Raw genomic sequence first — 16,161 nt, forward strand, 5'->3', positions numbered from 1 at the left:
TTCTTATACTCGTATTTATAGTCAAGCCTTATATTTAAAGCTTCCTTAAATTTATCTTTAGATACTCTACAAATTATTTCATTGGCTGCTGAGCATCTAAAGATAAATTTAAGAAAGCCTTAAGTACAAGGTCTGACTATGAATACGAGCATTATTCTGTTCTCTGTTCCTCTGTTCCTTTTATTGTGCGGAGTTCCTTACAGAAACAGCTCGCGTGGCGTTATCTGTCGGATGAATGACGTACTTCAACGGCGCCATCATGGCGAGAAACCTTCGCGAAAAGTATTGAATCGGTGACGTCACAAAAGACAGACCAGTGGAAGGAGTAAACGGGGTGGACGGTCGCGTTTGTGCGGAAAAAATGTCCGGCTACCGGAACTTATCATCTACGTGAACGTGCGACGAACGGTACTCGTGAATGCTCGTGAACGTGGTGAGCCACCGGTGCTAACGCGTAAAACCGGCTCTGATTGAGTATTGGCGAGTGGCGGTGAGTGGCGGTTTCTTTCCAGAACGAACGAATATCAAAAGTGTGCGCGTCCTTCCCCCTCCGGCACGTGCACATTGTACACGGACGAAACACGGGGCTCTCACCCTTCGTCGCGCTGCGTAATTGCGTGAAAACAAAACGAACGAGACGTATCGCGCAACGGTGGTGGTGTAGCGTACCGCTTTTAGGTGGATCGACCCTACTGTTAAATCACGGTAAGAGCTGCGTAGCGTAGGTACGAACCGATTCCATGCGTTTTCGCGATCGGCAACTGTTGGAACAGTTGTCGGATATCGCTCGGTGTTTCCACGCGACAACGACGGCAGCTCAGCAGCTGCCGCTACCGCGAGGTTAGGTTCGGCCAGAGTTCGTTTTCAGTGCGACGATCGTACATGCGCTGCGTGAACGCCCATTTTTCTCGCTGGGACAAGGTCGACTCGGCTTGCGCGCGCGATCGCAACGGTGAACCGAGTCGCGAGGGTCACGCTCTCGTGGACGAGTGACATCGTCGTCATCATCGTCGCCTTTCGATCTCTCGATCGTTTCAAGTTAGCGTTGTCACTAATATCGGCATGTTTCTTAATCATCTCGCGTACGAGTTAAACACAACCCGTGTCACGCAACGTATTGGAAACTGAGAATTACGAATTAAAATTAGAATTCGACTTGTCAGATAACTTCAATTTTAATCCGTTCCCCGTATTGATTGATTGAATTTTATCTGTAACTCAACAATCCTCAATTTCCAATGTGTGTGACATGGATTTTACGTCTTTTTGGATTTCATATCGCGTCACAAGAGCCGAAGGAATAAGAATCATTTTTTAATCTTTCGGCAAACGTTTAATCGGAGTCGATAATTACCCTTCGAATCGCTCGTGTCCGACATTTTTGTGCGAAAAAGGTGGGCCGTCTCGCGGGTCCTCCGCGAAAGCGCGCTGCTTTCTTGGGTGGGAGAAAAAAAACGCACGACGTAAACAAGCGTTCATATCTACGAGACGAATTTTATTTAAAGTTCGGAAACGAGATGGGATATTAGGATCTGATGATCAGCTGATGACATTTCATCTGGTCGTAAGATGAACAAACTTTTGATTAGTCATCCTTTTTGTCAACTTCAGTAAATGAGTAAGATAATATCGCGTTTTTTTCCCAAACATGAATAAATCCCGAATCACAATACGAGTAGTAAAAGCCATAAGGGCTTTAAGCCATAAGGGCTACCACAGATAAAATTTCTGTAATAGTAATCATAAGACGTAAACTTAAGCCAATGAGCCAATCAGGATATTGCTTTAGATCTACGTAATCTAATGGAAATAAAATAGCAGTAAACTTATCCATAAGATAAATTTTCCTTATAAATAAGTTTACTATTATTTCTATTTTCGTTAGATTACTCATTGGCTTAAGTTACGCCTTACGCTTACTGTTACTGGAATTTTGTCTGCAATAATTCTAAGGCCAATCAATCAAATGTGAAAAGAAAATCGATGATTGATTGATTTCTGATGACTTAAAACTCATACCTATTGTGTTTCGGCAATGGAACAGGGAATAATAGATTTCAACCTTTCAGAAATTTATCAGAACAGTTTCTGATAAATTGAAATCTCTTAGTTTTTAAGCCATTAAGATTAGCCAATTACAGTCAAATATGAAGAGAATAATCAACTATGATTGGTTTCTTACAGCTTAAGGCTTACTATACGTGTTGTATGTGTTGGTACTTTTATTTCTTGTTCTTATTATCTGTGCTTTTTATTATGTTTAATAGGCTTTCTACAATAAACTATTATCTAAGCTTAACTCTTGATGCCATGGTGCAAAAACACTTAAGCAGTAAGACCTAGCAGTAAAGAAGCAGTAAAGAAATCAACATCTAGATCCACAACCTTGCTTTAAGAAGCTGTAAGCTTTAAGAGACTGTAAGCTTTAAGAGACTGTAAGCTGTAAAGCCATAAGAAATTGAATCAATCACAGTTGAATATGAGAAAAATAATCGATTGTCATTGATCAATTTCTTACAGCTTAGGGCTTCCTAAAATAAGATTGTGAACCTAGACAACATGTTGGATTTGCTATTTGCTTACGCTATGGCCTTACGATCTCTATTGTGATTGGCCAATTTTCGCTTAGAGCTGTAGCAGAAAGGTTAATTCATAGTCTTAAGACAGTGTTTTATAACTTAACACATTCTACAATAAGCCATTAATTATAAATCAGAAGTTAGTAGCTGGAAATTGACCAATCACAGTCGTCAATTTCCAACTTCTAACTTCTGATTTATGACTAATGGTTGACAATTATTGTAGAATGGCCATAAGTCTCTGCCTTTAGTAACACAAGAACTGTCTCATGTCTTAAAAATATAAATACAAGGCCTTTAAAACATAAATCATAAGATAATTCTTGTGCTCAGATCCTTATTAAAGACATAATGGGCCTTCTACAATAAGCAGTTAATCATAAATCAGAAGTATGAAGCTAAAAATTGACTAATCACAGTCATCAATTTTTAACTTCTGACTTCTAATTTATGACTAATGGCTTATTGTAGAAGGCCCATAAGTAAGTCCTTATAATCTTAAGACTTAAGATTATATTGTCTTAAGATAATACGTCAGCTTTCTGTTAAGTCCGGATCTACAATAAGTGTTTTAAGCCTTAAGCAGTAAAAAATTAATCAATTATAATCGAATGCAAAGAGAATAATTGATTGTGATAATAATTGTTTGTCCATTTCTTATGACTTAAGACTTAAAATCTATTGTAGATCTGGGGTAAGGCCCCTTACTGTTTACATTTTACTACTTAAGTTTTTTGTATGCGTTGTCCACGATTCTTAGACTTTAAGCTATGAAAAATTAATCATAGTTGATTATTCTTCTCATTCTCGATTGCGATTAGTCATTATTGCTTTAGACTTAAAACTTACATAACTAATTGTAAAAAATCCATAAGGCTTTAGGCTTTACTCTTGTTTTGACAAAACTGCTCGCGACCAGACTCTTATATGCGGTCTTTAGTTTCGACGATCTTTTTTTTGTTTTTTTTTTTTAGAAACACCACGATGTTTGACCATGTATCTTTAACACTTCCGGTGGTGCGCGGTGGCGATCACCTTTCGATTTTATCAAATAAGCAAACCGGCAATGAAAAGCAGCGCGCGTTTAGGAGGAAGGGTGTAGGGAGGAGGAGGAGGGGGAGGGGGAGGAGGAGGCGCGGTCCGCCTGTCGTGTAAAGTGTAACATTTGAAGGGCGTGTTTTAACAGTGGCCGCTTTTCTGCGCAGCGCCGTGCGGGAGCGAGTGAGTCGCGCAGGTTAGGCTCAACCCGATGATTGACAGGCAGTAAACAAGTGGCCGGTCCCCTGCTGTTTTTGAAGCGGCGAACCCACGTGCCGAGGGAACGTTCGCTTGCTCTTCCAACGCGCGATTCGACGGGTCTCAGCGACGAGAGGATAACTGCAGAAAACGTTTTACGATTATTGTAGAATTCCTTAATATGATTAAAATGAATACTTACCGAAAAAAAAAAAGACCGATCATAATCGAACGTGAGGAGAATAATCGACTATGACTACATTTACACGATATCTTATTCGGATTTAATAATATCTGTAGCTTATGAACTATGACTAATTATAGCAATTCCTTTGAAGAATGGAATGATTGTTATTGGCTAGTTTCTAACTATGGATGTTATTAAACCCGATTAAGGGTGACCGTGTAAACGTAGTTTATGATTGGTGAGTTTCTTAGGACTTAAAGGCCACATGGCACACAAAAAACTTAAGCAATCAAAGAAGTAAACGTAAGAAGTAAGCGAATTGGCCAATTATAGTAAAGGCTGTAAGGTCATAACGTAAACAGTAGCCAATCCAACACGTTAATTTCTTTACTGCTTACTGCTTAAATTGTTTATGTGCCATGACCTTAAGACTTATGGCCATTCTACAATAGGTAATTAGTCGTAAATCAGAAGTTGGAAGCTGGAAATTGACCAATCACAGTCGTCCATTTTTGGCTTCTGACTTCTGATTTATGACTAATGGCTTATTGTAGAAAGCCCATTAAAGCTTAGGTGAAGTTAGGAATACAGTAAGCGAATCGGCCGATTATAACAGAGAACTATTTTACATTCTCCACTGTGTGATTGATTGATTCGCTACTTGCTTGAGTTTCATTGCCTTACGTTTTTTCTGTGTTTTTAGCTGAAGTCTACATCCACAATCTTGCTTTTAGGCTGTAAACATTAGGTTTTTCTCAATTCGTTTACATCTAACGATTCAAGTTTAAAGACTGCGCGAGAACAGTTTAGAAATAGGAATCAACTTACGTTATTTCTCTTTATGGCTTTATGTTGATTCTACAATGAGACGGTTGTCCTAAGTCTTATCGGTGAAGTTGAGCCAACTTGTACGACTAACACTGATCGGTCAACTTCACCGATTAAAATTAATATTGATTCTACAATGAGTTAATAATTGGTAGTTTTAAGTCTTATCAGTGAAGTTGATCAATAGTCACTTATACAACCGACGTTGATTGATCAACTTCATTGATTGAGACTAAGACTTTGGACTACAGATTCATTGTAGAATCAGCATTACAGTTCCTTTAAGCAAGGACCTATAAACTGATGATTTATTATAAAAAGTCTGTTATACATTTAGATTCAGTGAGAAACTAAGAGCAAGACCAACAATAAAGAATCTTACAATTGCAAAGCTGCTTTTTCTGCTAAACGCAACCAGCATATATCGGACGCAGCCACGTCCATTGGCTGCATTCAGTAGAGAAAACTCATCAGTAAGCGCTGAGTCATTCTTTAATATAATTGGTTCTTGCTTTTAGTTCTTCGCTGGATCTAATTATAAGAACCAATCATATTGAAGAATTACTGAGCACTCACTGAGTTTCCACTGCTAAACACACTATTCTGGGTGCATTCAATGGACTCAACAGTTCAGTAAGCGTTGTTATTGGTGTATCCTTCTAGATCATCCAATCAAACGTTCAGATTGAAAAGAATACACTAATAGCAACGAACGCTCACTTAACTGTTTCATTCAACTCTTCGATAATCACTTCTCGGAATTTCCCAAGAGTCCTACAATTCTAATCATCATATATGTATTTACATCAACAACTTTTCTCTATTATTAATGACACAGCGTTAAATTAATCGCCAATGAGAGTAGATTTGAATCGACATATATTGAGGTATGACGTTCTCGCTTGGAGAAAAAAAAAACAAGAGGAAAAAAAAAGCACTCACACCTTTACGTAAGACGATCTCGTGCGCGATTTTGCTCTTTGTACTTTGCCACTTGCTGCCAGTTCTCGAGGGAACTGGCCTGGGACACCCGTTAGGATATTACACGCGTGCGTTGTTCCGGATTATCTTTATTATCTTTCTTTTTTTCTTTCTTCTAGTGGCGCTATTTAACCCCGCGTCGCGGAAGATACGCCGTTCCGAAATCGATGGGAGCCCCGGGCGCCGATGGCGCCAATGCTGTCTAATGATGACATTTAAATGCGGTGCCGCATCGTTCGATTGTTCACGCGGCGTAGCGCGGCGGGACGTTTTTCTTCGTTTCTCTTTTTCTTGTTTTTGTCGTCTCTCTTTATCGATTTTTCACTTCCTCGTGAATATCCTTTTTTCCTCTTTTTATCCCTTTCGAATTTCGCGGAGCGATCGTAAGTAGGAATTAACGTCCTGGCGAGATGATGATTGCTTTCCTTTTAAGCTGCATTCGGAAACATCCGAGTGCCTTCGTATATCCTTGTTATTCACCCAATATTAAACAAGGATAAGATGATATACACGGGGGCACTCGGATGATTTGTAGTCTTAAGAAACACAGTCGACACTTTTGACGCAAATCAACATACATGTCGCTTTTCATTTACAATTTTGTTCAAACTCAGTCGACACTTTTCGACTCTGTCGAAAGTCGGAATGTGTTCAAATGTGATTTTGACCGATATTAAAATACATCCGCAATATAACATACATACATTTGTAATATTAGAAAATACTGTTTGAGAAGTTTTAAACTAATTGTAATTTTGTGAGGTAAGGTATTAACAATTCGCACACATTACATGTGACGTTCCATTTAATTGTGTCCAAGTGTGTTAATTTATGTCGATTTGTGTCTCGTAAGAAGAAAGCAGCTGATGTAAACGAATTCTCATTGCGATTTTGTTTCTTCTTAAAGAATCCTCCAATCGAACGGATTTAACGAGCACCTTGAACGAGTAATTGAACCTTAGGCGTAAAGGAAACGGAGTCTCGGGGAATCCAGATGAGAATGGGAATTGCCAAGGGGGAATGATAGGTAAGAATCACTTTAACTTTCAATTTATGAAGCGACGTCTACAAGGAGATTTTAAACGGCGTCTACAATGAAATTTTTAGACGCAAAAAACTTAAGTTTTAAGTCTTAAACCATGAGAAATGATCTATCACAGTCGAATGTAAGGAGAATAATCGATTATGATTGATCAATTTCTTAATGTTTAAGACTTACTATATCTATGTGTTTTGAGACTAAGTGAGCTAGTCAGATTTCAACTGTAATGCTGGTTCCACAATGAATCGATAGTTTTATTCATCGATTTCGATCAGTACCGACTACAGATTACCGACTTATTGTAGAACCAGTGTAAAGTTTATAGTTAATAAAATAAATTAACATCACAATTTAGAATTTGGAGCAAAAAGCTAAAATGTATTAATAATATTATAAATTGTGATTAAAAAGATAATTCGAGAATCGAATGACGAATACGTTAATGTGTTTATGGCAGGATGCAAGAGGGTAATACCGCCGTTGCGCTAGCGATGGTGACCCCCGGATACGATCAGGACCCTGCGAGTGGGGTCGCCGATTACACGACTCATCAGGATCAGGCCCAGTTCGAAGCCGACAAGAGAGCCGTTTATAAACATCCACTCTTCCCGCTGCTGGCGTTACTCTTCGAAAGATGCGAACAAGCGACCCAGAGCTCGGACAACTCCACGTCCGAAAGCTTCAACATGGACATACAGGCTTTTGTCCAGCACCAAGAAAGAGACCGAAAGCCTTTCCTGATCAATGACCCCGAGATTGACGGTTTGGTAAGACATACTTTTTATTAAGACGAATCTCTCGATGACATACATCCCAGTAAATAAATTGCTTGCAGTACAATAGATTTGCTGAGATATTTCAATAGATTCGGTATCGTCTACATTAAACTCATGTTTATGACATAATCTAATAAACTGTTGGCAGAAACGGAGTAAAATTTCATAAACTTAAAGAGAATAATTTTAAATTATGAAATAGCGTGTGTTCAGTTTCTGTAGTCAATGTGGCATTTTATTCTGTTAGCAGATGAATCCATATTAGAATTAGAAATTGAGGATTGTTAATTAAAGATTTGAATTCTCTATCAATCAAATAATTTTAATTTTAATCCATTTCATTCTGATTGATTGAATTCTAGTTTCCAATTCGCAATCCTCAATCTCTTATGTAGAATTCCAAATGCTTGATCTGAAGCTTTGTGTCCATGTTAAAAATTCGTTCTGAAATTTCGGATGGAGAAAGAATTGAAAGATCACATATGAACAACTTGGCTAATTAATCAATGTGATTGGTCAATTTTTTCTCCGTTCAAAATCTCGGATTTTTAGCATTGTGGACACAAAGTTTTAGTACATACATCATCGGCCTAGATTTTAGGCATGTCATTAGCTGTGTTTCTATATATACTGCCAGTGTTAGTAATACTAAAAAATTGTTCCATTATTATCATGCAGTGTGCTGCGATAGTATCTAGTTCCAATATCAATGACATCATAAATGCCATAAATGGTAACCATATTGCCACTGCGACTACTGCAGCTCTCGAGGTGAGGCAGTTACAGTGCAATACGACGTTGGAAAAAGAGCGTAAAAAACAGTTATTGGATTTAGAAACAAATAAATTCTTTGGAAGAACTTTGTTCGTCGCTGCTGCTTTTGTTCAAAATCTCTAACGCTATTAAGCATGATGATTGCATTCCCAGTAAAATAGGAGCATAGCATATCTATTAGATTCTTCTTTACTTATTAGATTTCTTCTTTTTATAAACTTTTCGCTCGTCCTTCCTTCGTTTTTCCATGCGACTCCGACGCGTGCAAAGTCAATATCGGGAACAAATGAATGAGAGAAGCGACGAGAAATGACGATCGGTTGAAGCGTTTAATCGGTTGAGCGCATTTCCATGGAGATATGTTTTTTTGCAGATGATCAAAGCGATACAGGTGCTACGTATTCACCTATTGGAGCTGGAGAAGGTGCAAGAGTTGTGCAAGGACTTCTGCAACAGGTACATCACGTGTCTGAAGGGCAAGATGCAGAGCGAAAATCTGTTACGCAGCGATTACAGCCACCACGGGCACGACATGGGTCCGTCGAGTGGAAGCAACGGCAGCAGTCCGTTGCAGGTTAGACGTTTGCCCGATATACTACGATGAAGCTAGGCTCCCCGGTCTGTCCGGACTATCCCCCTTACCAACGTAGATATTCCCGTAGTAGAAGGGATGTACGCGAAGAATCTCGCGATATCATTATTGTCATTACCGCATTTATGTATTGCGATCTATAAATTGCCATTGAATCGATCAAAGCGATAATATATATATTACATCACCGTGTACGAGTGTATGCGTACATCTCTTGAGATATTACTGAATTTCCCATCCCTGCTCTCTGACGGCTAGTTGAGACATATATTTGCCAGGTGCTGTCATCTACAGGCAATGATGTTGAGTCGGGAGCTAACGGATTCAGAGTGAGCCGTGGGGACGCCGTGGCGGAGAACGATGGCGCGAATTCGCACACACGGGAAGAGAGCGTTAATCACGATCCACTTTCGTCGGTCCGACCGTCTTCCGCCGTCCAGCGCTCGGGCAAATCCACTAGCCAGGACCACGACGATCCGCTCTCACCGTCCACTATACATGGAAGCACGCCTCTCTCGCAAATCGGGGCGCATCCATGCGCCCCGGTTAACGACATGTATCTCGGCCAAGGTGAGTCTGAATCAAGGTGAGAGCTGTTGCAATACCTTTGGGTGTATTCAGCAAAGCAACGGTTGAGTAAGTAAGTGCTCGTTGCTATTGGTATATTCTAATTAGAGCTTAGATCTAGAAGAATACACCAATAGCAGCGAGAGCTGAGACTAAACTGTTGAGTTCATTGAATGCACTCATTGCATCACCAAATAGATTCCTTTCAATCGTTCGTTGTCGATAGAGAGTCGTGTTGATCAATGCAAATCAGAATCAGCTAATTGATCGAGATTTCATTTTTTTCTCGTAAAAAATTTTGATTGATTGAGAGTGTTTATGATCTGAAAAAAAAAATGGAAAAATCTGGAATTTTTAGGAAATATTTTTTTATCCTTGAAAATTGGGGAATTTTTATGGAATTTTACTTTTGTATTCTGTCTCTTTTTAAATTTCATTCTCTGATCATTTTTTGATAATGTTGACAATCAGCAATAAATATGACATATACATTCGTGTACATTCTCGTATGACTCGAGTTTTATTTAAAACATCAGTATGACAGTAGACAACATTCATTGTCAGCAGAAGACAGTAATTCGCTAATTCTAGAAAAAGATATAGTCTTGTGGAATTTTCATCTTCTACTAAAGTATTACATATAGTTTATTTGTGTTACTTATATTTTAATTTGTTTCAAAATTTCATTTTTTTAAATTCTCTAATTTTACCTGAAATTTTAGAAAAAAATAACTGAAAAATTCAGGATTTTTCAGAGAACTTTTTTACAAGATTTCAATAAACTCTGTCTTTTTTTTTTCTGAAGCAGTGGTTGTATTTTGTGCACGATGAACCTCTTAAAATCTCGTTTATAGATGACAGTAGTGAGTATCTGCAGACGATTTCTGACAGAATATATCTGGAAGAAGCTGGATACTGGGGATTAGTCGCGTTGCAAGAACGAAAAAACGTGGAATACGCGGATGCCGGGAATACTAATGATAAAAAGTATTTCGGTTAGAAATATAACATATTCTTGAGGCTTCCACGGATGCTTTTCCTATATAAAGATTATGCGTTTCGCGGATTTCCTCCGTGTCCAGATGAAGTGGACTGCAAGGTTCACGAAACGTTGGTATTTCAAGAATGGATCTGGACATGGAGGAAACGCACGAAATGCATAATCTTTATATAGAAATATAACATGTTTTTTTTAACGCATATGAGTTGAAAAGTAGCAACGATTCGTTGTCATTTCTCAATGCACATTTCTCAAATTGTATCGTTACGTTATAAGCGTGGATCATAAATGTAATAGAATATGTCGATTTTGTTTAGACATTACAGTCGCAGCTTCTCCTTCCCCTGCGGCGAGCGAAGATGAGGAGGAGAGTGCCAGCAACACAGCTTCGAATCACGCTGGGAATCATAGAAATAATCACGGTAGCGCTAGAAAGGGACGTCAGAAACGAGGTGTCTTACCTAAACAGGCAACTAGCATCATGCGAACGTGGCTCTTTCAGCATTTAGTAGTAAGTAACTTACTGATAATCTGCAAAAAAGTTACAGTTGCTTTGTTCAATCGTAATCCAACGTGTATCTGTTGCAGCATCCTTACCCAACCGAAGACGAGAAGCGTCAGATTGCTAGCCAGACAAATTTAACGTTACTACAAGTGAACAATTGGTTCATCAACGCCCGTCGACGAATCCTACAACCCATGTTGGATGGCGCGGGCACTGACGCGACGTCGCGCGCAGGAAAACGTCATAAAACTTCGAAACATGCAGTGCAGCAACAAGCGGCTCAGCAGCAGCAAGCGAGCTGGCAGTCCGATGATTCGGCGAGTGATTCGGGTTCTAGCGACGGTGAGGGAGGTGCCGCTAGATCGAAAGACGGTAACGATAGCGATGAGGATGATCTTCACTGACCTCTGTCGATCACCGAAACGTCAACCTCTTTACGGTACCTTCAAATCCAGTTGCTCATTACAGTATTAAGATATTCGGGAATAGATATCGCTTTAACTGTCAAATACGTAATTAATCTTGTGAAAGTTAAGAATATGTGGATAGAGGTTATCACGCTCTCTGATCATTCGATACTTTGATAGCATTCATCAGCTATTCAACCGTCTGCTTTTTTATGACAACTGATTAGATTTTTAATCTCGGCTCACATATTATCCACACGTTTTAATGGACTGGGAGAACTGAGATTGAATAGGTACTAGAAAGAGCACCTTACTTTTAAGTACATCTAATTCAAACGAACATACATACGTTTGTATTGTGTTATTTGAGAAATGTTATTTATTTTTCGATGACAAATTTTTAAGTAAACTGCGCACAAATGATGAAGATAAACTGAGTTTTTTTTTTGGAATCACAATTGGATCTTTTGTTAATTATAATTACATTGCTTGTAACAAACGTATGTTTCTGATGATTTAGTCTCCATATGATGTCTTATTTATGACGCCTATGGATGCGTTTCACTTAATGCTCGCAATGCTTATAAAATTGTTTTATCCTTGTTGTTTATCAAATGTTAAACAAGGTCAAATAATGCTCGTGAGTGTTATAAGCACTGAATGAAACGCATCTTATGTAATGTATGTAAAAGATATATTGTTTAAAATATAATTACGTTTTATATATATATATATATATATATATATATATGTATATATATATATATGTGTGTGTGAGTGTATGTGTAACGTGATTATATTATAACGATTTGACGAACAAATATTTTCCGAGAAAAGAAATATTTTTATGATAGCCATTCATATTTTTCATTGTTTCAATGTACATTTTTAAGCACGTATCCTCTGAAACTGTATAAATTCGTTCTTTTGTATATTTTCGATATGATACGCTAATTGTCGATTTTTTTCGTATATAATTTTGATATTTCATTAGACGTATAATAAAACAAAATAGACAAAATGAAATTTTTTCTGCTAGCTTTGCCAACAATATTATGTTATTACTGCTATTGTTACGATTAATATTGTTACCCAGATACTACTACCATGATTAATATTATTACTATTACTCCTACTATATATTATTACTACTATACTACTTCTAGTAATAGTATCACTATTACTATTGCTATCCTTCCATTACCGCTATCACTATACTACTATTTCTACTATCATTGTCAATATTATTATTGTTAACACTCCTATTGTTATCGCTCCTACTACTAAAACTACTACTATTACTACTACTACTACTATTACTATTACTACTATTACTACTACCTATTACTACTAATACCTGTACTGCTCCTACCACAATAATTATTATTTTTGTGTCACAACAAAATATTCGCGTATTTTTTGTTTACAGTTAACGTGTAAGCTTTTTTGAAATTGAAATTCATTAATCCACTTTATAATTGATAACTTGTATAAAACCAATAAGGACAGTATAATATGAAAAATGGTAATGACTTTTGCTAACATTAATTAAAAGTTATAAGCTATTCGATTAGGCATATTATGTGGCATATTTGTAAAAAAATAACATGGATAATCAATTAATTTTCAAATTAGAGGAGAATTAGTATAGCATGCAATATTAATTGTACTTTTCGTGCCATTAAAGAGCGTGGTAACTTCCGCGTTTAGTCTTTGTTCAGCTCTGCAGTGTCGTGGCATAGCGAAACACTGTCCCTCCATGATAATAATAATAATAAAATTAATAATGATAATAATTATTACGCTATCGATAATGATAATAACTATAATTATAATTATATAATAATAATAGTAATAACAGCAACAGCAGCAGCAAACACAACCATAATACAATGATGATATAATACTACTTTAAATATATGATGATTATATTTTTAAACTCTAAGTGTCGTCCCTTAAGCGTGTACTGCACGTGTTATATGATACTACTGTACATATTACATGCGGAACTGTTAGTAAGACAGAGAAAGAGAGGAACGGACAAAGCAGAACAAATATTACCAAGTATGTTAAAGAAAAGCTAATACTTTTCTTGAAAAAAGAATTGGATATATTCAACGATATATGACATTTTGGAATATTAATGTTTACGCACTGGCTGTCTACATGTGATCATTACGTTTTACCAGCAGAAATTTTCTTTATCGCGTTACTTCGACAAAAGTTTATTTATTTGGAGCTTCCCATGCGAGTATGAAAAAAAACTTTTAATATTCACTCGCGAACTGGCTGTTCTCGCCGATGCATTCTCGTGTACATACTATTCTTCCTGATGCATATATACGCGGATATATTTATGCTTTCTCCGACGCTATCATTTCCACGCGATCCGTCCATCGAGATTTGAATGGCTAAGTCCATTTTTACTTTGTTAAATCCGACGTAAAATAATGTAGCGTAAATTAGTTGTTTCCAAGTTGACAATTCCATAAGGGAATATGATCTTGCTATACCAACAGATTTGCAGAACGTGAAATTCCCGTTCATTCTTAATTTATATCAGTTCTGCCGTTACTGTTTTCACGGATACCGCAGTTAACGATAAGCTGACACTAGTCACTCGATTATAGGAGGAGAATGTGTCATATAATGTAGTCTGTCGACATGATTGCCTTACGTAGCCAAATATCATTTCCTTTGTACTTATAATTTTTGCGTTCAATGTATATAGCCAATTGACAGAGTGCTTCCATTAGTAGCTTGTTCGATCTGTTCTTATAAATCATAATTTCTTCTACTTTTATTGTTTCTCAGACGTATTGATTTTTGTACGCAAGATTTTCCGCTCAATCGCCTAATCGTAACGTTGATTAGAACGTCGTAATCATGCGGAATACTTGAATATGCGATATGACTTGAGTAAAACGATATTATCAGTTGCAGACAGCTGACAGTATAGCTCCCGTACACGGTACGGTACACGTACCGCGACATCAGTTTGTTCAATGATCAGTTACAACTGATGAAGATTAAAAAAATAAAAACAATAAGATATAAAATATTACTAGGCATTGCTGTCTCTTAGCTTGTAGAGAAAGCATTCATTAAAGAGATCTGTGCTATTCTCTGCTATAATAAAGCAATAACATGTAATCGCGATCTAATATGTAAAAAAAAAAGTATGATCGCTCCTAGTAATCGTTGCTTTGACAAGTCACCTTGTACGGGACTATACTGCATCCGAGAAATAAATAAACGTAGAATAACGCTAGATTAAGAGGTAGGTTGTAAGGCTGAACCACGTATACGTATGTGCTGCGGCACCAGACGACTGTGATAATTCGGTGGGCGGTGCCCAGCCTCCTACTTCATCCTTGTATACTAAATAAAAATTAGTTAAAAGAAAGCGTAAAACAGATTACCGAAGAGGTTGAACGTATGTCGGGACGTGCGTTGCGTAGAACGTTTCCATCCATATGCACGTGGACAAGACGCGTATATGCTCCTGGCATATTTTTCACCGGACACTCGCTTTTTTTTTACACGGGTGTCCGTGATATAAAGATTTATTACGAGCATGTGAACACTTTGTACGGAAGGAGACGTAACCGTCTGTCGCATTAACAACGATGCAAATAAATTATCTATCGAGAATTAAAGTCTGTTCTCTTTAGCTAAAGTTCTTGTACAGTTCATTTTTCTTCCTTTTCTCTCCACGTTGAAGAGAAAAAAAAAAGAGGAAAGACGAATCGTGTAAGAAATTCAGCTAAAAAAAAAACAGGCCTTTAGATTAAAAAAAAAAGATATATAAAGATAGAAATGGGTCAGATACTTTATATAGTACAGTTTCCAACGTAACAAATAGATTTGCGATTATTCTAAGATTATTATAAGAGAGAGTACTCTCGACAGAGGACTATAAAAGTTTATGAACTAATTTTGGTCCGAGAAACGACATCCGTTTTGTATTCTGTGAATGTCATTTTTGTTCCGTTTTTCTCGTAGATATTCGTGTATAATATAATTATATAATAAAAGATACAGAAATTATATTATATGTAGGTATAAAATACATCGTCGATACAAAAGTGACGTGTTATTCACAGAATTTCATAATTATGTGCTTGCTTCGTATTACAAATCTCCGTATTCCTAATTCATCTGGATTAAATAATATTCTAATTCTGAGTGTGCCTCTTCGCTTTTATTTCAATGCATATTTCAAGATAAAAAAATTTTTTTCATATGCACATATTCTATTGCGTGATCAAGTGAATGAGAAGCAGCGCAGGAGAATTGTCCAATTTATAGATGTTGAGCTAGTTAAGAATATCCTGATAACACTCTACCTTTGATTATCTAGAATACAGTGAGATTCTGTAAATTTCTTAATCTGAATCAACCTTCTTCCGAAAATGACCCATTTCTAACTTTGTCCAAATTTCGAGTCGTAAATGAGAAACACATTATATACTTATATGTATACTAAAGAACACACACAAAGCATAGATATACAAATTAAATTCTTTCCCGTGTACATCAATGCCCTGTTAAATAAGTTGTTTATCGATAATAAATGCCATCACGCTTGCATTATTCCCTTTTTATTCTTATCACAATTATGTAAGATGCCATTTGTTTTAATATTATCGATACGTTTTTGTAAACACGTTCACATTTTGTTACT

The 16,161-nt window shown here is 37.1% G+C and overlaps 1 protein-coding gene and 1 long non-coding RNA gene across 5 annotated transcripts; one reads left to right on the top strand and one right to left on the bottom strand.

Moving 5' to 3' along the window:
• The first annotated feature begins 279 nt into the window (after positions 1-279).
• Positions 280-16,067, top strand: LOC105149731 (homeobox protein PKNOX2). 4 transcript variants are annotated; one of them, XM_087404991.1, is made up of 8 exons: positions 280-705; positions 6,719-6,838; positions 7,311-7,620; positions 8,777-8,977; positions 9,274-9,565; positions 10,417-10,557; positions 10,880-11,073; positions 11,151-16,067. In XM_087404991.1, the coding sequence occupies exons 3-8, from the start codon at positions 7,312-7,314 to the stop codon at positions 11,469-11,471; spliced, it is 1,458 nt and encodes a 485-aa protein (XP_087261117.1). In that variant the 5' UTR covers positions 280-705; positions 6,719-6,838; position 7,311; the 3' UTR covers positions 11,472-16,067. The 4 variants fall into 4 exon arrangements, with proteins under 4 accessions (XP_087261117.1, XP_087261055.1, XP_011060647.1 ...); XM_087404929.1 differs by lacking the exon at positions 10,417-10,557 and having other exon boundaries at positions 281-1,038; XM_011062345.2 differs by lacking the exon at positions 10,417-10,557 and having other exon boundaries at positions 281-705.
• LOC147910906 (uncharacterized) lies at positions 1,485-8,950 on the bottom strand. The gene is made up of 2 exons (XR_015544730.1): positions 8,810-8,950; positions 1,485-3,956 (listed from the first exon to the last, which is right to left on the bottom strand). It is a non-coding gene; the product is annotated as an uncharacterized LOC147910906 (long non-coding RNA).
• Positions 16,068-16,161: the final 94 nt, after the last annotated feature.

Source organism: Acromyrmex echinatior, chromosome 1, assembly GCF_024713525.1.
Source record: "Acromyrmex echinatior isolate Ae372 chromosome 1, ASM2471352v2, whole genome shotgun sequence".
Lineage (NCBI taxonomy): Eukaryota > Metazoa > Arthropoda > Insecta > Hymenoptera > Formicidae > Acromyrmex > Acromyrmex echinatior.